This window comes from Eleutherodactylus coqui, chromosome 11, assembly GCF_035609145.1.
Source record: "Eleutherodactylus coqui strain aEleCoq1 chromosome 11, aEleCoq1.hap1, whole genome shotgun sequence".
Lineage (NCBI taxonomy): Eukaryota > Metazoa > Chordata > Amphibia > Anura > Eleutherodactylidae > Eleutherodactylus > Eleutherodactylus coqui.
The window spans coordinates 116,946,234-116,970,020 of NC_089847.1; the positions used below are offsets into that span (position 1 = coordinate 116,946,234).

The 23,787-nt window shown below is 46.5% G+C and overlaps 1 protein-coding gene across 17 annotated transcripts in view; it reads right to left on the reverse strand.

The window, feature by feature from the left end:
- MADD (MAP kinase activating death domain) overlaps nucleotides 1–23,787 on the reverse strand; it is a 109,672-nt gene that overhangs the window by 64,433 nt on the left and 21,452 nt on the right. For all 17 annotated transcript variants that reach the window (XM_066583340.1, XM_066583335.1, XM_066583348.1 and 14 more), the window contains exons 4-7: nucleotides 6,276–6,579; nucleotides 5,077–5,208; nucleotides 4,767–4,880; nucleotides 4,605–4,685 (exon numbers count right to left, since the gene is read on the reverse strand). In XM_066583340.1, coding sequence (XP_066439437.1) covers nucleotides 4,605–4,685; nucleotides 4,767–4,880; nucleotides 5,077–5,208; nucleotides 6,276–6,579 — 631 coding nt within the window. The remainder of the gene's footprint in view (nucleotides 1–4,604; nucleotides 4,686–4,766; nucleotides 4,881–5,076; nucleotides 5,209–6,275; nucleotides 6,580–23,787) is intronic.

The following is a 23,787-nucleotide window of genomic DNA, read 5'->3' on the forward strand; positions in this document are numbered from 1 at the left end:
CTGGAATGCATCTTTGAATGCTTTTAACAGCAGCTTAGTTAGGATGGCCACCCTAATAGTCATTTATGGAAAATAGACTTTTAAAAAATCTACAAAATCAGAAAAAAAGAAACTGATGAGAAAAAAAAATTAAATTTTTATATATATATATATATATTCTAGGTGATCCATTGCTTTAAGAATCTATTGGTGCCTCTAAAGACAGTTTTCTGCACCACAAGCAACAAAAGGTTCAGAAGATGCAACACTGCAATAGTAACACATATAATTGTATATAAAACCATAAAAGGAAGGTCTGAAAATAGAAAGAACAGCAAGAACCTTGTTATCTGAGGCGAGAAGGCGCTGCTGCGTGATCACGGACATGCTGTGCAGACACTGAGAGGACGTCACATGACAATATCAGCGGCCAATCAGAGACAAGACGAACACATGAGCACAAAGAGACAGATGGAGGGAAGAAAATTAAGAGTCACTGAGCACAGATGAGAGAATGAAGGCAGAGCACAGAACAGACGATTACATTGTTATTTTTTCAAAGTGAGGAAAAAATAAACTTTTGCAACAGTAAAATGTAAAAAGAGTAACAATCACCATAAAGACGGAGTAAGGCGCAATTAGCGGTTTGTTTCTTTTTTTGTAATCGATGGCAACTTCAGGATCGCTCTTTAAAGGGACCAGGCCACTCTTATTTCCCAATTTAATTAAAACTGGTATAATGTCTTAAGAATACTAGTGCAAAGTACGGCCATATTGGTTTCTCCAGGCCTGGAGGGTCACTTTAAAGGGCTTGTACCAAAATTCACTTTTATTACCAATCAATAGAATAGGTGATAAGAGTCTGACCTGTGGTGGTCTCGCCACTGAGACATCCCCAAACCCCAAAAACTGTGGTCGCACACAAGCGGTGTCACTTCGTTTCTTTTTTTTAATTGGACTGACGGCAATGGGCAAGTACAAGTGCTCTGCTATCTCTGGCATTCCCATTGAAAATGGAGTGGCGCCGCTCAGTTCCATCTCCGCATCACTGCTGAGGGGGGGGGGGGGGGCAGTGATCAAGCTTAGAGAAGAGGGGGACATGGGACCACCATTCTCTGGTCAGTGGGGGTCTCAGTATTGACTTATCACCTATCCTATGGAATTCTGGCAGCCTGCACCCACCACTAGGGGGAAGCATACATGAATTCACTATGGAGTTGAACAGGAGCTTCATAAATCTAAAAATTCAGGAAAGACCGTTTCCCACTGGTGTTTTTGCTTTTCTTTAGCTGTTCCTTCATGGAAGCAGCAAAACAGAAAGAGTCCACGCTAGTGTGAACTCAGCCTAAGCCTTCCCTAGCAGTGGGTGCAAGGTCAAAGAATTGTCATTTAAAGGGGTAGTCTCATCTTAATGTAGCGGCAGATCACCACTTTATGATCGGTGAGGTCTGAGCTTTGAGATCCCAACCAATTCTAGATTACAAAAAACTGAATGAAGGGGCTGCAGTGCTGAGCAGCTCCACTAAAGTCAATGGATTTGGTTAAAATCCATCCACAGCCAGAGGTCCGGTAACACTGCTGTGCAAGGAAAGTTTAGAAGAGGGGTGCAATGCTTAATTACTGCAACCCCACAAGTCATGTAGCCCCCGATCATAAAGTTATGGTGTGTACTAGCAATCCACCATCACTTGGAGGGATGGGATTACCCCTTTAACTGTACGGCCGTATGACGTAAAGAAGGGACTTTGTGTCCTGTATCAAAGCAATGGAGTGCCAACTTTTTAAAGCTATAATATGATAAAGGACTTGGCACACATTTTGGACCTATATCGATAAAAAGAACGAAAAAGATAGATAACACCACAACTGTTAAAGGTGCGTTTAGATGGAACGACTACCGCTCCAAAAATGAAAAATCGCTAGATCGTTGGAATTTGACCGATCATCGTTCAGCGTGAACACCACCAGCGATGAATGAGCGAATTAATTACCATTTGGTTCATGCAAGCATGAAAATAATTGCCGTCTCGTTCGCTAATCGTTTGGTTTAAATAACGATCGTTCTCATTCACTTATACAGAGAATGAACAACTGTAGGATTCATCTGCCTGAATGAGTGAACTCCGACAGCGCTCGCTCGTGTGAACGATACATCGTTCCATCTAAAAGCACCGCAAGATACAAGATAAGATGAAAGGGAAACAATAAGACAAGCTTAATGCGCATGAAGAAGCTCCTGGATACTTGGAGTCCGCTAAAGATACAGTAAATGGACTAAATGCAATCAGAACCCCAAAAGGAAAAAGGTAGGAAGGAGGAAATACGGACAGAGGAGAAATAAGGGAAATGGAGAAATAGGAGAATAGGAAGAGGGATAATACAAAGATTACGTCAAAAGAGAAAAACATTAAAACAGAAAACAAAAAAGGAGAAAAATAAAAGTAGGACAAACATTAAATTTAATTGGAAATTGCAAGCGGAACATAACACCATTAAGGTTGTGGCGTTTCCAATTAAATGTCAGGGAGATTGGATGTTATGAAAGACTCCATTAACGGAACAAGGCGTTAGTAATTCATCCGAAGCATCGGGAGGCCATTAAGAGGTTCTGAGAGTCTAACTATAAACCTTTATTTATGCGAATTGCAGTCCATCCCAATATCGATGTTTCACACTCCAAGGGCTCTGGAAGCTGAGATATGTGGAGCTGTTTGATGTGGTTCTCATACTAAGGAGCTGCTTTACATCTCCATGCAACAGGGAAAAACCGCAATGATCCCAAACTAAGAGTCTGCAGAGTCAGAGGGCTAAGGCCTCATGTCCACGGGGAAAATCAGGCCCACTACGGATTCTCCATGGAGAATCTGCAGCGGGTCCCTCCTGCCCCGCGGACATGAGCGCTGAAAATAAGAATAAACTTACCTCCCGCCCGCTCCGGATTTTTCCTTCGCTGCCGCATCATCTTCTCTGCGTCGCGGCCGGATCTTCTTTCTTCGGCCCGGCGGATGCGCAGGATGACGTCGGTGACGTGCCCCGCGCATGCGCCGGCCCGAAGCAAAATGATCCGGCCGCGACTGAGACAAGATGGCGCCGCGGCGAAGAGAAGAAACGGAGCGGGTGAGTAAAATCTGATTTTTGTCTCCCGCGGATCCGGACGGCTTCCATAGGCTTCAATAGAAGCCCGCGGGAGCCATCCCCGCGGGAGACCCGCACGAAAATGGAGCATGGTCCAGATTTTTTCATGCTCCATTTTTAAAAAAATCACTTTTATTGACCATCCGCGGGTATTTATCTACCCGCGGGTGGTCAATGCATCCCTATGGGGCGCGGATCCGCGGGCAGGAGAAGAGTTAAAATCTGCTGCGGATTTTAATTCTTCTTTTTCCTGTGGACATGAGGCCTAAGGTGCTATAATAATCTGCCCATACTAACGGGCACCAACGATGAGCATGTCGGTCAGCGCTCATTCGCACTGTGTACATGGGCAGATTATCTGACCGCAGAACAAATAAGCAATCATAGGAACGTTCGAACCCAATAATCAGGCCGTATAAAGAGGGCCTTTACAACTATGGCCATGAAGTGTAAAATCAAAAACATGGGATGAGGACGTATGCTCTTCTAACGTGAGGGGATCTCACCATAAAAGCCCCTATATCAGCTTCCAGAATCTTAGAGAGACATGGGTGGAAGGGAAACAGTAAGGATAAACGCTATGGACACCTTTAGAACGGAAAAATAGGTTTTACATATGTTGGTGGTTGCCCAGAGTTTAAAAAAAAAAATAAAATTGCACTAAGCTTCAGGCTCCTGTCCTGCTTCAGATCCCTAATATTGAGTTTCCCATGTGCTTCCAGCTTGAGACATCTCATGTGGTTGTATCCCTGCCAGCAATGGATGTGAGGCCTGTGTATCCAGGATGCAGCTGCCTACACTGGTTCTCATGCATCAGCACAGCCTTATTCCTGTACCAATTGATTCTTCTACAGCCCATAAAGAATTTCTTTTCCCTTTGCACTGATGGACAGCGATGCTGAGGAGTGCTTGGTCCCCCTTCCCTCTACGGTCATACACAAACTACGTGGTATCTCCCTCTTGCTACTGTAAACCAACTTGTATGTACTTCTCTCCCCATTTACAGCTTGTGTGATCTGCCCTTCCTGATAATGTGGATGCTTTCCCCCCCACTTCTACATGGTGAGCTGCAATGTACAACCTCCTTCTCGGTCCTGGTTGCTGGTCCCTGGAAACAAATCCTTTAATGAAGACCATCTAAAAAGTTGCTCAATTTTGCATTTAGGAAGCAAATTAACAATAAAAACAACTTCAGTGCAAAAAAGTGTCCATAGCCTTTAAATGCAGTTACAACTAATTGTTCCGGCTTCGAGTTAAGAACAAAACAAACTGAAAAGAAAAAAAGGGAAAGTTGAGAGATAGGCAGCAGAAAGTAACAAAAAAAGCATATAAGACTACATTTGACAAAGCAACAGAATGGGAAACCATTATAAGGCTAAATCCAAAGAACAAGAAGTAAACCCTTGAGAACCACCGGGAATTAAATGGGCTATAAAGCACCTCCCACCCCCATGTAGACTCTAGGTTACGGCATTGGCACTTCCTGTCACCTGTTTCAGGTGCTTCTTAAGTTCTGTAGCCTCTGGTTCTGGAAGAACAGGTAGCAATTCTGCATTACTTGGGGCCACAACCTGTAATCGTAAATACAAAGTGACGGTCAATATAAACACACTAGTACTTCTCGAGAATAGGTGGAACGGAGCCAAGCTTACCTTGTTGGTGTCCAAGTCTACCAACCACACATCGTCTGGCATCCTGAAGTCAGACTTGTAGAGAAAGAAGCTGGCAGGAACTCCTATGATGTACGGGGTAGGCGCCAAGAGCAGCTAAACAATAAATACATTGTAATGCAGCATTTCCTGATTCTATGTGAACAAATACAAGCAGCAGTGGAAAAGGAACAGGAGTCTTCAATTAGTATCCGCTCTGCTGCAAGGAGCCAAGACGGTCGAGAAGCTGAGAGGAGAAGCTAGGAACCCAAGAAGAGCATACGGGGATAGTTGGAGGAAACCAGAGTCTTACCTGTTCTGCCGAGGCCATACATGTAGGCAGTAGCGGGATTACAGGAAACATATATTCAAGAGGGTAGATCATGGATACAAAGGCCATGACGGACATAGACAACGCATTGTAGTCCCGGGATTGCAGTACCACCTGAAGAGTAGAAGGTAATGAATAGAGAGGTACACGTCCACTGGATGTCCAAGAGTGCCAAGCTGAGGGCAATAATATGAATGGCACAACATGGTTTACAGCGAAGTGTGCCAACTGACCCATTTTAAATCTGTTGAGTGATGGTTTAATCGAAGAGTGGCAATATCATATGGTTATTAGTAGGAGGGATCTCTTGCCTCTAGAATGGCACTTTAGTGGGCACAACTGTGTCAACATTACATCACTGGCGACAACTCTTTAGGCTGTGATCTATCAGTTAAAGGGGGTGTTTCCAAAGTCTACGACCGCCATTTCGATCGATCTCCATGTCGCTGCGGATGGTTGCAGAGAGAGTGCATTGACGGAAGGGGGAGGCACATGACCGCCATTTTTAGCGATGAGACCCCCACAGACACGGAGATAACCTCTTTAAAACTACATTAACTACAAGGGAGTTTATTCTGGTTACAAGGGTGTTTGCTCTGTGCCGTCAAATGGTGGCAGCCGCTAGTCACAGCTGACACCCAAGGTGGAGTCTGGCATGGGCACCACCACAGTACCCCCGCGACCAACACCCATTGCTTAGAGCCATTAGCTCCCGGAATCAGACATATACGACACACGCCACTAAGTTTACATGGCTTGTAGGAGATCTATAAAATAAAATTACCTTTTTTCCTGAAACAGCGCCACTCTTGTCTATGGGTTGTGTGTGGTATTGCATCTCAGTCACAATAAAGTGAATAGGGATGAGCTGTAATACCCAACACAGTCCATTTGATAAGAGTTTGAGTTTTCCCTAATGGTGCATTCACATTGGCGATTGCTATATCAGTCCTAGAAACGCAGAATGATATTGCTAGGGCAAACCTGCGATGTGTGGTCAACAGCCCGATAAAATAGGGTGCATGCACACCTTGCCGATTTGCTGCAGATTTTGGTGCTGAATTGCAGCAGATTTCACCCTTTTGACGCAAACTCAACGGGGTGACGTCCGCCGTAGACCTGCCACAAATTCCGCAGTAAATCAGTGATTTATAAACGGATAGTAACAACTCTTCCAGTACCTTATGTTCTAGCAAAATACAGGATAAGACTTGCAAACAGGCTTCCACTCCAAGAAGCTCTAAGGGCAGGTGAAGGGGAAAATCCACCAGAGAGAATCGGGAAGGGTCAGGAAGGGCAAACGTCAACGGTGGTTGTAACTCTAAGGGCAAGACTTCTACATCAACCCTCTTCTGGCCAGGAACTGGCGTTGGAGAGCGGAGCAAGCGATAAATCCAAGCTTCTATTTCCCGTAGGTCATGCAGGAGAACATTAGACTTCTCTTCTAACTGTAGAGAGCCGGTAAAGATCCTCCACATGGTATCTCTGAAAAACAGACAAAAAAGGGATCAGAACATTGGGAGGAGTTTAACGACTTTACGCAAGAATTAAAGCAGTCTATTATACTTCCGACGATGTCCGACCTCGCTCCCCTGACAGCAGGCTGGAGAACCAGCTGATCGGTGGGCATTCCAAGAGGCAGATCCCGGATCGCCAATTATTGATGATCTATCTGGGAGGATAGGTCATCAATAGTAAAAGCCTGGCATACCCCTTTAAAGCGCCTTCACGGGTCGCTTATTTGCTGCAGCTTTGCAGTAAATTTCATCCTTGCAATTGAATTCAAACTGAAGGGGTGAAATCTGAACCAAAATCCTCACCAAATCAGCCTTGTGTGAACGCACCCTTAAACTCAGAGTATTGCCAAAGCGGATACTACAGTTGTAAGATCAGGTCTGAAGAGGTTTACAGCCTTGTGATGAAAAGAAGAATGTTGTCACGCACGGACAGTAAATATCTAAGCCTACAGAGAGGGGTTGATTGATATTTTGGGGCTTTGGAACCAATCAAAAGTCATACAGGAGAAAGATTAAAGAGCTGCTGAATTCTGCACATCACTTCCTATATAGAAGGAGGAGTTTTTTTAGGGTCCTGTACAGAACACACAGGGGCAGATTTACTAAAAACGGTCTAATAGTCTAAGACAAGCCCCTCTTACATGGGAGGACTGTTTGGCGCCACTCCCTTTTGATGGCCGAGTCAAACACAAACCCCCCCCCCCCAAAAAAAACACGATAAATGTGGCGCTAACCATGCATAACAGTTCAAGTTGTGGCTGTGAGCCCATCCAGCAATCCCGAGTACCTGAATAATCTGTATTGCGGATGACCGCAGCAGCTCGCCGTCGATTATGTGCGATTTTTCCTCCGCTCATGAAAAACGCAAGTGTGAGCAAAAAAGCGAAAGTACATGACTTTGAATGGCTGCGTTCTGCTGCAGATCCTCCGCATGCGGGAAGCCTGCAGCAGATTCCAACTGTGAGCCTACGTCATGCTTGCTTGGACTGTATTGCAGATGACCACGGCAGCTCGCCGGCGGTCATGCAATGTGCAGTATGGTTTTGATTTTTTTTTTTTTTTTTCCGTCTTCGTATTTCCTGCGCCGTGGCTTAGCAATGACATGGGTACTCGCAGCCCATACGCAATATTATATATGGGCTGCGGGTTGGAGGCCTCCATTGACTTCAATGGAGGCTGTGGCAAAATAAAAGATGCTGCGATATTTCTTCCACTCCTGGAATACGCAGTTCGTATCCGCGAATGAAGGACAAATCAAAACTACATACTTTTCAATGACTGCGTTTTGCCTTGCAGATGGCGATTGCGGATTCTGCAATTAGAATTAGACTACCTTAGGGTGGTCTCACATCTGCACTCGGGGCTCCGCTTTTCTGCTCTGTTCGGAGATCAGAAAAGGGGAATCCCAGCAGCCGAACTGTTCTGTCTCTGGATGGAACCGAGCAGTGCCGGGCGGACTCTATTATAGCCAATGGAGTCCGTCCGCTTTCCACCAACCTGCACAGCTTTTGGACGGAAGAAAATGCACCGCATGCAGCGTTTTCCCTCTGGTATTTCATACCAGATCAAGGTCGGAACCGCCGTCTGGATACACAGATGTGAGACCGGCCTTATAAGTGGGGGTCGATCACTGGGATATGTGATCACGTTACGGCCGGTAGGGATCTGGCCTCTGGGACCAACAGACTCCGAGAACGAAGTAGCTGCAGCAATGAAATGGAAAACTCCTTTGATCCCGCTTGGGTCTGCTGGAGCCGCTCCTCGAACCGATGACAGAGGGGAGAAGAGAGGCCATCAGTCACTCAGCTGTCAAGGGCCCCGAAATCCCATTAGGAACCACCAGTGAGATGTGCAAACCAAGAAGGGTATAATAAGGAGACCTGAAGACATTCCACCAAGCATTAACGAGGCATGCCTGCTGAGGTCAACTAATCCGGGAAGAAAAGAACCACGCTGAAAACAGTAATAAACCTCAATGGAAACTGACAAAACGCGTGAGCAACAAGAACACACGTCCGAGATACAATCTGGTATCATCTAGATTCTAGAACATCCAAAGAAACCTCTCAAGATATGAAGATGCTCTTCTTGCAGTCCAAAAAAATATAAAATTAACCTAATACAAGCATTTCAGACCTGCCATTAGTGGCAGCAGCCGTAGGCCTCCCTCACACAGGTGTGTTCTTCAACTCTGCATTTACTGTGGTTTCAGCAGCGCTGACGTGTTTTGAGCACAGCCAAACAAGCAGCAAAGGAAGCCGAATGCCAAAACTGTGTGAGAGGCCTTATACTCACCTACTGTGTTTCCCTGAAAATAAGCCCTAGCTAAAACTACATGGAGAAAAAACAAAAACCAGCAATAATCCTCTAGCCGGCGGTGTCCGAGTCCCTCGCGCTGGCCCCCTGGCAGGCTGCTGTGTCCTTCGCGCCAACAGAGGATTCTCTTCCTGGTAACAAGGCTTTGAATGCCTCCAGCAAACGAGTGCTGTGATTGGATCACAGCGCCACTGGCTCAGCCAATCACAGCCGAAGCATTTTTGGGGAAAACACAATGGCAGGCGCTGTCCAGGACCCTCCCGTTGTTCTCCGGCGTCCCTGCAGGCTTCCGGGTGCTTATCACCGACAGAGCATCTCTTAATAGTAGTGCGGTTTGAAGACCCCCGCCTCCAGCAAGAGATTGCTCTGATTGGCTGATCCCAGGGCTCAGCTAGAGCCAGTGCTCGATGCACAAATCATAGCCATTCATTGCCGGTGCCCACTATGTGAGTATTCCTTTTTTTTCTTTTATTACATAGTATCGTTTTCAGGGTAGGGCTTATATTTCAAGCACCCCACTCCCACCCCCAATGCCTTCCAGAAAATCAGGGTAGCAACTTGCGTTTAGCGCTGCCAAAAACGTGGCACCAAATTGGAGGGTTGCATAGTGTTTAGCATAGAGCTGAAAACGCAGCGCTAAACACTGTACAAAATCGCCTGTGTGAGGGAGGTGTTAGGTCGAGCAGGGCCTAAACTGTGAAAATACAGGTCAAGACCTATAGGATTAGTTAGGTTGGTCAGACTTGACCTAAACTCTACAAGTATTCATTTTCCCTGCAGCACCTCCACAGGCGAAATTAAGCATTGCACAGTTTCCATTAAAAAAAAAATCAATGGGATGTCCATATAATGCAAAGAGGGTGGAAAAGCCTTTGTAGCGGCTCTTCTCTTAAGCTAATTGATAGTATCGAATGTGGCACTCCTACATTATTTCAAGATGACCTCATGGGGTGCTTGAAGATCATCTTCTAAACTACCTTTAAGGAATATGGCCCTCTGATCACACTTCGCAAGAATGAGGATATGACAAAGAAGAGGAAACATAATGCTAACATACCCGAATACTTCAAAAAGTAGGTTAGGATGGGAAGCAGATCTGGGCAGTAGTCTAAAGGCTCAAGATTAGGTGGTACGTTGCTTGAAGGACCTTAGCCAGGTATAAAATGGTTACCGCCCGTGGTCCTGGCCTTAATGAGATTCTCCTACAAGTACCTGCCCTTTCCAGGCATGAGGTTCCATGAGGTCTGAAGGTTCTGGATCACTGAGAACTGGTTGATGAATTTAGCTGCGGTCAACCTTCACGGTTCTCTTGAATGGGCCCATCACACCCTCCCCTAAAGGAATTCGCATTTTCTCACGGCTTGGCTAGGGCAGTCATGGAAGCCGACAGTTAATCCGGAACTAATGATAAATGATTAGCCTGTAAGCACCTTAAAATGGCAAAGAGGCTCAATTTAATGGGACGGCGGGCACACGGATTGTTTACTGCATCTGAAACCCAACACAATAGGAATACAGGATGCCAGGCGGCCATAAAACTGTTATTGGCTTCCAACTTTTTGGGTTGTTTTCTGTAGATTTATACAAAGGTTTGTATATAGCTGGGCCATTGGAGTCAAGTTGGTTCCTGCAGAGGTCCATTGGGCTTCAGCCTGTCTACAGCATTACTCTGGGAATTATCCAACAAAGTACCGCTGTGATCACTATGGACCCAAAAGACCGCCTCAGAGCTTCTTCTCACTGCCATTCACCTTAATTAAAAAAAAAAAAAAAAAGGTTTTCACTGCGGAAAAGTGGAAAAAAGAAAAAAAAAATAATTGTTACGTTGTAATCGTACTGTAACGTAACAAAAAATAAGTCACAAGATACAACGGCAGAATTGCTGCTCTCAGTCATAAAAAAATAAAATTAATAAAAAAAAGTTTTACAATAAAGTCTATGTATTCAAAAATGGCACCAATAAAAAATACAGTTCCACGCACAAAAAGCGAGCCCTCATATGTTCGTGTCCACGGAAAAATAAAAGTTATGGCTTTTGACAAGTGGAGATTAAAAATCGCCCCCAAAATCGTTGCGTCCTTATGCCCAAAAAAGGCCAAGTCCTTAAGGGTTTAAAGAAAGAAAAAAAATTAAAAATCAATCAGTGGGAAAACGGAAAGGTTTCATTTGTTTTTATATCAACATAAAGGGTAATGGAGGCTCGAGGCAGCGAGTACAAGCCCTACTGTGCCGGGCCTACGCTCCTGTGAAGGGGCCGTAAGAGTAATCAAATGGTGCAGGTAAAGCTGCGGCAAAACACGAAAAACTGCGTTTTTGGTTTGGTATTTCACCACACTGAAAACAGTCGTGAATTGCAGAAAAAAAAAAACTGCTGTGATAGACATGATGATTAGTCAGTGTAAAATGTCTATCGATTTGTACTAAACTAGACGTATTGTGTGTTTTGTGACTTCAGCCTAATGTGGAACTCTGCTGCATAAGGAAAGAGTTAAATCACAGTGTTATATGTTATTGCTTGTGTTCATCTTGAGTGTTTTCCCAGTCCTTCCCCATCCCCCCACACAGAATCTTCTTCAACAAAGAGATACTTACTTTCAGTTTCAGGTTTGAGCACATGTTTGTAAGACAAAGACTTGCTTATACATTGGAGTTGAGAGAAGGTGGGCAGGAAGGAGGGGGGGATTCTATATGATCCGACAAATGAGAATCCTATATGTTACTGATGTAATCTGTTGCACGCCCATTAAAGGGCAGGTGTTATGCTTTACAATAAAAGGGGCTGTCTGGGTGTTTCTGCCCAGAGAGCCATTTTGGATATGAGACTGATAGCTTGTGTCTGATCTGGTCGATGATGTGTGCACACTATACAATATGGAAGCTACAAAATACCCCGAAACCTGCTGAAGAAAACCATAATCCAGATCACTGCTAGTCATTTCTGCACCTCAACCATATTGATTGAATGCATCCTTGGGCTAAATTCACACGGCGAGCGCGACATCTGGCCGAGAAACGCTGCCCGATACCACACTTGCCGATGTGCGGTTTTCACGCCGATGCAAGGAGCTTTTCCATTGAAAAACGCCTCGTGCCAAAGGATCACAAGTGCTTGTCATTGATTTCAGTGAGAAACATCACATAGAGCGCGGTGCCAAGGGGTGTCTTAATGTCCCGCTGCGCCAAAGATAGAACATGCTGCAAGGGGGAGGAAGGAAGCAACAAAACACTCATGTGACTATCCATTCCAAAGAATGGAGCTCATACTTGTGCTAGTATACCAGTCTCGCAATGCGCAAAACGCGTGCGAGAGTCTTACCCGTATGAAAATAGCCTTAGGCCTGTCACACACAACCGGATTTCCATTACGGAATCCATTATAGTCACCCGCGCAGACGAGCCGCGGTATTCCCCGTGCATTCAGAAAACATAACATTCACTACAACTGCGATTTCCGCTTCTGGAAATTAAATCGCAGCATGCTCTATTTTCTTGCGGATTCCACACAGACGGCTTCCATTGAAGTCAACTGAAGCTGCCCGACCCGCGGCCCATTGAAATTGCAGATAGGTGGCGGGTACCCACGTCATCGTCTAGCGACGGCGCGGGAAAAGGAAAACATTTGAAAGAAATCTGTTCTGCACATGTTCGCCGCCGCCACCTGCAGTGATGAGAGGTACGCACGGCAGCGGTCAGGGCCGGATTTCACTGCGGGCTCTCCCATGCAGAATCCGACCCGTCGGTGGGAGACCGGGCTCTAAGTCCAGTAACGCTGTAATATCACCCTTTTTCGTGGGATGAATGCCTTTTGTGCAATTTATTTTAGGCAGACGAGGCAATAAAAAAAAAAAAAAGAAAGGCCGCCCTGGCATCACATGTTTGTCCCTCTAACGGTGCTTACCAGCGGGATTAATAACGATATTTTAATAAATTTAACTTTTATGTAAGCATGTGATGTCGCTAACTAAAATACCAAAAACGTGTAAACAGATCCAGGAAGTACAGAAAAACAAAAAGGCAAGTTTGTTTAAAAGCTATAAAAAAAAATTTTAAAAAAAAAGTTGTCCAGAGCAGCTCGATAACGTCTCCATTCAGTGGAGCAATGTCAAATAAGACTATTTATTCTGCGTTACCACACAGTATAGTATTCTACACACACCCTGCTGATGGGAACAAGACGTTCTATGTGCAGCGAGGCGGAATACGCTACAAAGGTTAACAGCGGGACCCGTAAACCATTTTACAGGGGTTTTCCCACGACTTAAGAGAGTCTCACAATCACTCCGACTCCCCAAGTTGCTGCTGACCAGGACATGTGACTGCTGCAGCCAATCAGTCCACAACACAATGGCTATGATTGGATCTTCGACCGATGCTCAAACCAATCAATGCAGCGCTCGATGAGCCAATTCTAGCCATCACGCTGCTCAGCCAATCAGAGCCATTGCTTCCTGGAGGTGGGATTTATAAAACCCGTAACCAGGAAGTGATCTTGTGTGGGCGAACGAGGACTGCAGGACGCAAGGCGGAGCTCCAGACAAAGCCCGCTAGGTAAGTATCCCTTTTTTATGTAATGCAGCTAGGGCTTATATTTCAAGCTTTAAAAGAAAAAAAAAAAGCTAGAAAGATCAGGGTAGGGCTTATTTTGGGGGAAACTGGGTCTACACGGGCTGTAACAAGTTTTGTTAGCCTGGGTGACTGCTGCAGTTTCCTCTGAACTCTACACATTCCACTCGCTTATGTTCTGTAGAAAGGTGACTGTAGGGGGTCACGATACCGCTACTCAATTTACAGGGTGAGCCACCGCAAAGTAGAAACGGCACCAAACCAGGTCTGTCATACATGAAGAAAAAGGGACTCACTCCGGATGTCTGAACTAAAAACTGACATTCAGCAGCGGATTGTAAAAAGATCTCGAAAATCAACTCTGTGTCCAACCTCTGAACTTGCAACCACACCCGATTCACCCCCCCCCCCCCACTCACAAGACAAGAAAGTTGGATTTGCTGTGCATCGAAAGGAGTACAAATAGTGCGCCCCATTTTCTTATAATCAACCGAATACCGTGGTTTATGTAGGACACATTTTAACAGTTTCCCGATCAACCAACACCCGAAGAATGAATGAACAACTTTTCCAACAAGATGGGGCACATGCTGCACCTCCTGCGAGGTTTGGACAGTGAGCGAGCTGTGAGCAATGGGTTATGGTCAGCCAGCTCCCTAGACTTGTCCACGGGCAGCTTCCCTCTGTTGGTAAAAAAAGCATCAAGTGTACCCAAATAAATGGGCACACCACTGATGAACTCAAGGAAGACATCACTATAAACAGCAACACCGTTAAAGAGCTGCGGGCAGTATCAGCCAACATGCTGCGACGTGCCTGGAGGCGCACAGAAGTGAACAGGGACTTCCCGCATCTGTTGTAACATGGGGACAGATCAATTAGGCTTTGGAAAAAAAAAAAAAACTATCAACTTACTGTCCCAGTTAAATTGAAAACGGGCTACTTTTCCGTGACCCACCCTATAAAAATGTCCTTGTATGTGCTACAACTTTCATACTAAATTGGAGCAAAAGTTCTAGATCCTCCAACAGTAACAGTGATCCATAATCTTATGTCCTATAGGAGGCACTAAACATTACTGCCCTTTGCTCTCCAATATATATCACAGAGAGGTCAACGCCAACTCTACGCCCCTCCGCGTCCGCCAGAGGTCAACGCCAACTCTACGCCCCTCCGCGTCCGCCAGAGGTCAACGCCAACTCTACACCCCTCCGCGTCCGCCAGAGGTCAACGCCAACTCTACACCCCTCCGCGTCCGCCAGAGGTCAACGCCAACTCTACACCCCTCCGCGTCCGCCAGAGGTCAACGCCAACTCTACACCCCTCCGCGTCCGCCAGAGGTCAACGCCAACTCTACACCCCTCCGCGTCCGCCAGAGGTCAACGCCAACTCTACACCCCTCCGCGTCCGCCAGAGGTCAACGCCAACTCTACACCCCTCCGCGTCCGCCAGAGGTCAACGCCAACTCTACACCCCTCCGCGTCCGCCAGAGGTCAACGCCAACTCTACACCCCTCCGTGTCCGCCAGAGGTCAACGCCAACTCTACACCCCTCCGTGACTGGCAGAGTTCTCGGTATGTTTTTCCATACTGTATGGTTCAGATCTCTATTCTCTATATAGATTCCACTATATGCTCAATACCCCTGTATCTGGTTAAATGTCTATCGTACGTGCTGCACAGCACTGACTGTACATTCCGTATACTTGTTCCTTCCTATATCCTGCAGCTATGGTTTCTTATCCCCAGGCGCAGCCTCTTACAGGCACTTTCCACAACAATGTAATAGGCAGGTTCACATTCATACACTATTGATGAAGACGCCGGCTACTATCTGACTGACTCCAGGGGAGGGAGGAGATAAACGGGTATGACAGAACGAAAGGTGATAGTGTTAGAGCACGCTCCAGAATTACGTTCCCGATATAGGTGGCGACAGCATAGCACTTCTAGTCCGCACGTACAAAGAGCGAATGATAGGCAAAATATAAAAAGAATCATAAAAGGTGCAGAATGATGAGGGTCGGGGGGCAAATACATTCTAGGACAAAGAAATTATATAAAATTCCCCCTGAACTTCCATGTGAGTCCTTCAACCAATCAGCACAATAAAGGACCTGTGGGATGACCCCTCCTAAGGCCCAGTCACATGGGCGCATTTTCTGTCCAAAATTACATTTGATTTCCATTCACAATAAACAGGCAGTTCATAAGTGACGGACTGCCTGTTTACACGGGCCAATCTGTTGCTCCGTTTTCTGCATTCAGAAACTGAACAACGAGCGAGAATCTTATAGATTTCCGTTCGTCATTCAGTCGGACGTGCGGTTACAGAGAACGAGAATCGTTCAGATTGCCACTGGATCATAGCAACCTTAACGATTTATCGACACGTGTAGAAGAGCCCTTAGGCTCAATTTACAGCAAGCGGGTGTGCCCTTTATGGTGGCTCGTCCATACGGGCAGCTGTGCAGTTCAGTCCCCTTCACTTCCAAAGGACTGAGCTGCAGTACTAGTATTGCAGTGTGTAAGGATGTGACACAGAACCCTCGTAAATGAACGACGGCTGCAGCCGCACCATTTTGCTGATCAGCAGTGATTTGAAAGCTCATATCGCCGCCAATCAAAACCGCAACATTCAGGTGGCCTTAATTTATGACAACGAACTCCGCTACCATCTCCTTTCTGGCTGCCAGGAGTGGAAATGCTGCTAGTGAGCAAGCAGGGATACTTGCCAGCATAACGCTTGATCTGGCAGTCTTCCCTGACAGCCTGCAGTTATCAAGGTATGCCGAGACTTGTAAAGCATCGTCACATTCTGCGGTCAAGTCATTTAAGTGCTGCCGTAACATACTGCATGTTGTGCCTTTTACATAAGAGCGGAGTGGCTCTAAAGGCCGATTTAGGGCATGTGCACATGTAGTGGAGATGGGGCAGAATTTAATTCCACATTAAAAAAAAATTTTTAAAAAAATAAATAAATCTAAATTTGCACCACAGTCAGCAAAAAGTACGAACGGAATATTGATAGCAAAAAAACACAAAAACCACTGAACGAATTCCCACTTTGTGATCTCATCCGACCGTGAAGCGGCACATAAACAGCTCTAAATGTCACGTTTCTCCAGCTAAATGACTAATCCGCTTTGCTCAATCTCCAGAACTGATGTGAAAATAGCGAAAGTCACAACTGGCGCTCCGATCTCCGAGACAATGTATCAAGCCAAAGTTAATTTTATGCTTGAAATAGTTTTCAGAAAGGGCACCCCGACTGCTCCGCCAACACGCCGGTCAGCGAGGTCACAGACATTGTCTCAGGCAGAAAGCGATCAAACAAAGACACTGATGGAATCAGACAACGGTTCATTCAAAAAATATTATACCCCAAAAATCGGCGCTACTACTTCCAGACATCACTGCTAATGATGCAACTCCCCCAGGTTCAGGTGATGGGATCATAGTCTATCCTTGGCTGCTGCAGTCCAGAGGAGGTAGTGAGCCACCAGTAGTGCCTGCCAGGGTTGTCGCCCAGGTACGTACGGCCCGATGACATGGGAGGAGGGACTTGTATGTCAGCCGCCACTTACCGATAAAGTTGCCCTGTTAAAGTGAATGACCCTCCCCACCCCACGATATGTAAGTGAGCACAGTTGTGGTCCGATTAGACACTGGGTCTTGCCACCAGAGCCCATAAAAGGGCTTCCTCCATCGCCCTATATAAAGGCTCTCTGAGGCTACTTTTGTGTAGTTGACCTCTTGTTGAGAGATCGTTGACCACTAGACGTCTCTACGACACACTCAGACATTTTGCTCAGTTAACAGACTTTGAGAGGGGCGCATCATTGGAATGAGAGAAGTAGGGTGGTCATTTTGATGAATTGCCCCACCATCTAGGCCCTCCTGATTAGACTGTTAGGAGGTGTTGGGTGCAGTAGTTACATAAGAGCACACATATGGTGAACGGGCTCCGGCCACCTCAGACAGTCCACCAGTAGATCCAACTGTTTTGATGTCCACCATTGAGACCCAGGCGGCACCTTCCTTACAGAACCCTTTCTCTGGATGGACCGTTTCCAGGTGCTTAGCAGAAAGTCATGACGTCCATTACTTGTCCTGCCATTACCACCCCAACACAGTCACCTTCATTTGCAGTTAACTAGAAATCTGGACTATTATGGACTTTAGTAATGAATCCAGGTTGCATTTTAGAGCCGATGACAGTCGTGTTCCAGAATGGAGGCTTCGCGAGGAGCGCCTCAATCCTGCCTCTGCTGTGGAACAGCACACTGCCCCCTGCTGGTGTGATAGTCTGGAGGGCAATCGCATTCGACAGTCGGTCACCCCTAGTAGTGGTACGAGGGACAATGACAGCTCAGCGATATGTTCCGGACATCCTGCCGGCATTTGTGTTGTCTTTTGATTGGTTTTATTACTCATCAGGGGTCCGTTTACACGGGTTGGACTTTACAGCTCGATGATGTTCCGCACCAAATCTGATGACCAATTGCCTCCATGCATGCAAAAATGTTCAAGAATTCGAAGCCCGCCACTGACACTTGTGGATGAGCCGCGGCACACGGAGAAGTGCACACCGCAACAGAAATCTGAAAGTCAGCCTTGGATTTCTGCCACGGATGCCGTAGTAAATAAATATCAGATCTGACTAAAAGCGAGTCCGACACGTGTGGATGCACCCTAAGGGTGTCATGGCTGACTAGAATAATGGGGTTATCTAGGGAGAGACACGTCTTCCTTCTAAACAGGCCGAATAAGAAAAGTCCTGCTCCTCACTTCATCCCCGGCTGGTAACAAGTCTGTTATACCACCACCACCTGGACATGTAATTAGTGCGACCGGTCATTAGCCTACCTTGCCTGATGATTAACCGCAGCGGTCAAATGTCCTGCTGACATAGTGGCAGCAACAAGAAACGAAGGCCAACCGGGGACTAGACATTGTCCTAACATGAGCAATGGCAGATCGGATGAGGTAAGTATAGGTCCCCTCTACACGACTGGTTGGGCACACATGACCGGTCGCCCCAGCGATAATCGCTCCTGTGCTTTTACAGAGGAAGGAGTATCGCTAGTGAATGATGGCGGAGCGGGTCGGTGATAGTTCCGGTCCACCTGCCTCCATTCACAGTAAACAGGCAGTCATTCATAAGGGAAGGGCTGCCCATTGGCGCGGGCCGATCCCACGTTCATAAGGGAAGGCCCGCCCATTGGCGCGGCCCGATCCCGCGTTCATAAGGGAAGGGCCGCCCGTTGACACGGGCCAAGCCGTCGTTCATAAGGAAAGGGCTGCATGCAGAAACTAAATGATGAACGAGAAGCTAATTAAATCTCCTTCGTCGTTAAGTTGGGGCATTCGTTAATACTGAACGTAATCGTGTCGGCCATATTTGATGTCTGAAAACAGAACCAGGAACCAGCGGATCGGAGAGCTGGCAGAGAAGAACAACCGCAGGTAATGCACCTCCTTCTAAGGTCCCAAGACAGTTGTGTCCTGAAACCAGAATATTGCTTTACGCCTGTATTTTACCATTTTGGACCCTGATCATCACGTTTCACCCCGAGCCGCTGCTCTGTTTGAGTCCAGCCCTGTTAAGCTCTGCCTTCACGTGTTTGCATTTCCATGACACTTGTATGACCAGGCATTGTGTGCACATGTAAACACCAGCGGCTTTGGCAGGAAATTACTAGACAATAGTCATGTTTTCGTAGGGACTTTGCTCAGAGGTGAGGTGCGCTGCAGACAGGCGGGGGCCGTATGTGATAAGATAGGGCCCCCCATGTGTAGTTTGTACGGACAGGTAGATCCTCGGACAGCAAGTCGGGGGGCTAACCCAACGGCGAGGAGTTGTTTTCTATTGACCTCCACCTTTCTTTTAGGTTAAAGTCCCACATACACCATCACCACTCGTGTAACCTCCATGTTTCCCATTAGGGCGTATTCACACGGGCGATTTTTCAAAAGAACGGGGTTTACATTCGTGCGTCGCGAGACAAAGATTATGAAACTCCATGATCGTGCCGTTGGCCGCAGAACACGACTTCCCCGAAGTGATGAGAGGCGGTGCAGAGAATATAAACTCCTTGCATCCGCAGGGAAAGTGATGTCACCGCCCGATAATGCGCTCGCCGTGCGAAGTTAGCCTGAGAGAGTAAGAAAAACCGTATCACACTCGCTCGCCATACGAGTGCGATGTGTTTTCTCCGCTACCAATTCTCAATGACACAACAAGTCATGGACTAGAGGATGAAGAGATGAGCTCAGCGCCATCCAGCACACGGTGCCCGCCTGCTAATTACCTAAACGAAGACAAAGGATTAATCACTTCACCGCAATTAGGACGTTCACATCAGCGGCTAATGGAACGAGGACTTTCCACCTTGCGAAAACATGAGGCCCCGGAACTAAGTCCTGCACCGGGAACCACGGAGTCAAGTGATCTCAGGCACAGATTGGCAAGGGTTTGTGTGGCACAACAAAGTTTTAAAAAAAGTTGCATAACCAAAACATTTAGCTGCCCCGCGCCCGTGTCAGCCCGGCAACTGCTTTGTCAAACAGCAGCCAAATCGCAGATACGCGGCAGGCAAGTCGCAGTCACATACGACATACATCGATATCCACGGTGGAAAACCCTGTGACTTGCGACCAAAATCTAACCAGATTAGTCGCGTTGCAGTGGTGTTAGGTCGCAGGCTGCCATATGACACCACTGGCAATCATTAGATGCAACCCCACAGTGCGAGACTGCAGTTTTCATGTCGCTGTGTAGCCCTATCCTAAAGGGGGTTGTACCCCCCCCCAAAAAAAAAAAAGAGGGGGGAGGGGGGGTTAAGACCCTCACCAATCTTAAGAAGGGGTTTCCACGTCGCGTGATGTACTACCCCTACCTGGAACAAAAGGGAGGGGAAAGAAAGAATGAATGAAGCAGCAGTTGCACATACGAAAAGGTGAAACTCAACACCCCAGATAATGTTTTCGCTTGACATCATCTGCCGGAGGCAAGTTGAACGGTCCCCATAGACATTAGAAAGGGCGATTTTGCACAGGACGACCTGGCGGGCACAGATGCCCACCAGGTCTTCCCAGCGATAATCGTTCCTGTGCTTATAAAAAAGGATTGATCGCTCGGTGAATGTAGGCGAAGAGATCGTTCCGATCCACCGGCATCCATTCACAGAAAACAGGCAGTCGTTCACAAGGGAGCAACTGCCTGTTCACATGGGCCGATCATTCAGTTTCCTGTACGCATAAACTGAACGATGAACAAGAGGCAAACAAATTATCGTTTGTCGTTCAGTCGGGGCGTGCCTTTACACTAAACAAAAATCATTCGGATTGCCTCTGGGTGCTGGAATCTGAACGATTAGGGCCCCAAGTCGTCTGGCCCCACTGTTATTGCTGGGCCTAGTCGACTGAAGTTTAATGTGTATGGGGGTATGTGGGGGGAGGGGGTCTTAGTCATGTTGGAAGGCCTGTTAAAAGGGCAATGACATATAGGGTAGTCACTGTCCAATAGGTGGCACTAGAGAGACAGTGTTGCCAATTCACATAACTTTTTTCCCAGGGAGCATTGCATGGCAAATAATACTCCTTTGCTCACAACTTACCCCATTATACATTCCCTGATAATGGAGAGGACAACCAGTGCTGCCACATCAGATTCTCACTGGGAAGAACTGCAAGTGCAGAAGTCTCAAGACTAAACCAGAGTTATTTTAGTAAAATTTCACATAGGCAACAGGTTTTAAAAAGGCGACGACTCCACAACATTCACAGACATCAGCGGAGCCCCAAACATCATCCGAATCTCCTACATTAGAGAAGTATTTCCCTTTCCTGGATGATAATGATGCGTTGTACAAACCCTCCAGTGCCCTGTGCATGAGATTATCTGCAAAGATTTGCTTCCCAGGACTTAAAGGGAAGCATCATCAGAAAACATTGTTTAAATAAAGTTTTTATGCTACTTTTTTTAAAACATTTCTGACAATTAAAAATTTTCCATGTTACCATGTATATTACAGAGTTAGGCCGGCTGTCCACAGGCGTTGCGAAGTCTCGCAGCAGATCTCCGCTGCGGGAGCCGCCGCCCAGGAGCAGGAGCCGCACACGAATCTCTGCCGGTCAGCCTAATCTGATAGGTAGCCCGCCGCGAACGGAGAATCGCAATGATGGAGACAGGGCTGGCGCTTTCCATAGCAATCACACCCGTGGACAGGCACCCTAAGAATCCTGAAATTCTCACACTGACTACTAAGCCTGATTGAAGCTTCCTGATCTGTAGAGAAAACTTTGCAGAAGTCATCTCACTAACATCACAGGCAGGGTTACAATGGAAGGGGACACCTATATTAGGGGGAGGGGGAGGAGGTGAGCTGTGATCTCACCTATTGTGAATTGTGAAAATAGATATAGATTGATATAAAGATAACACATGATCCACCATCCTCTACAGGTGATGTCACAGCTCACCTCCTCCCTGCTGGGTCACAGAGCATGCTCACAAAACTCCCTCAAAAGAAGTCAATGAGCATCCCTAAAGACAGTGCTGATTCCCTTTCACTCTGAGGATTGCAGGGGGGGGGTCTAACAGAGGTTAGACCACCACTAGCCAAAGTTAGGCAAATCCTAGTGATATGACATCACTTCACAAGATGGGAATACCCCTTTAAAAGGGAACCTGTCACCTCGGAACACCACCATAAACTAAGCTATGGTGTTGTCCGATGAGCTCACCAGCGCCGTCTCCCAGTGAAGATTGCGCGTAGTCTGAAAATACTATGCTTTTCAGACCCCTATGCACACGCTCTTCCGTAGACTTCTATGGGAGAACGTACAACAGTTGGACTTTCAGATCGCCAGCACGCTTCACTGGAGGGAGAGCTCAGGAATACCGGAGCGGAGGAGAATAAATACATCTCCCAGCTCACCAACCACCATAACTTAGTTCCGGGGTGTCATGTTCCCTTTAAAGATAGAAACAAAGCATTGCAAAAAGTTTTGCACCAGTAGCAATCTTTTTTGCTATACTAAAATCGCCATCTCCTCCCGGGCCACCCCTGCAGTGACCTACGGCAGAACATACAGAGTAAGGTTAGAAGGAAGCACCGGAGAACTACGGTGAATCATCCTCACCTACGGCCCAGCAATATTCTCATTTCATCAAACCAACATAGCCGGTGGAGACAACTATAGTCAGAGGTGATGTTTTAATAATATCATAGTGTCAGAGATATATTGGTGGAGAGTGCGGGCAAATTAATGCATCATCTTTCTGTACCAAGTAATAAAGTACTAGGCGTACGAGAGGAACTAAGAACATTGTACTATATCCTGTCCGATAAGCCCTGAGGCTAGGAACGCTCCGCCGACTCAATTACCGAGTGCAGAACAGGTAGTTTTTCAACAACTTAGGTTTAAAGTTGTAGATCTATTGTGGCCCAACAGGAGTGTTACTACTGAGTATCTATCTTGTAAGGTGATGTTCCGAACTATGGGACCCCCACTAATCCTGAGAGTGAAGGGGCCGCAGTGCTGCTTTACCATTGGACTCTAAAAGGGAGAAATCGTTGGAACGGGCGAACAATGACAGCCGTTTGCTTTAAAGTGCAATCAGTTTACAAACGCCGATAATTGTTAACTTTTTCTTCATTCAACCCATCGTTGGTCATTCAGGGGACTGTGCTAGTGAACGACTAAACAATCTTTACACCCAACGAGTGAACAATGATTTTAGATCTGTAAGTTGGACAATCGCTGGCCGTGTTTACACTGAAGGATCATTGTTCAGTATTGCGCAATCCAATTTTTTTTTCTGAAAGACAGTGCTCCCGACCTCCGCTGTACAAGAAATTGTAGCTATGCGCATTCCCTTGAAACAGTGAAAGGGATGCAGCTTTAAAGCGTACCTGAGCTTTCAACCAGCATTCTAAAATACCCCAAGTCCTCCTTTCCCCCTTATTTGTTGCTGTTTGCACCCTGTTTCATGTCTGCAAGTTCTGATTTTCAGAACTCCATTTATCTGCTATGTGGTTTACAATCCACTTTCATATAGGATGCATTCTGCCAGTAGTTCACTGTCCTGACTTCCTTGCCCTCACTTACCATGCTGCATTGCTCTGTCTCTGATCTAATCAGCAGAAAGGCCATATCAGATTGCCTGCCTCTCTGCTATCCCAGGATAATTCAGATATACAGTTTCAGATACTTATCACAGTGTCTGCAGATCTGTCAACCTGCAGCCTTAAAGTGTTGGGAAGCAGCCTGCAAAGATAGACCCTCCC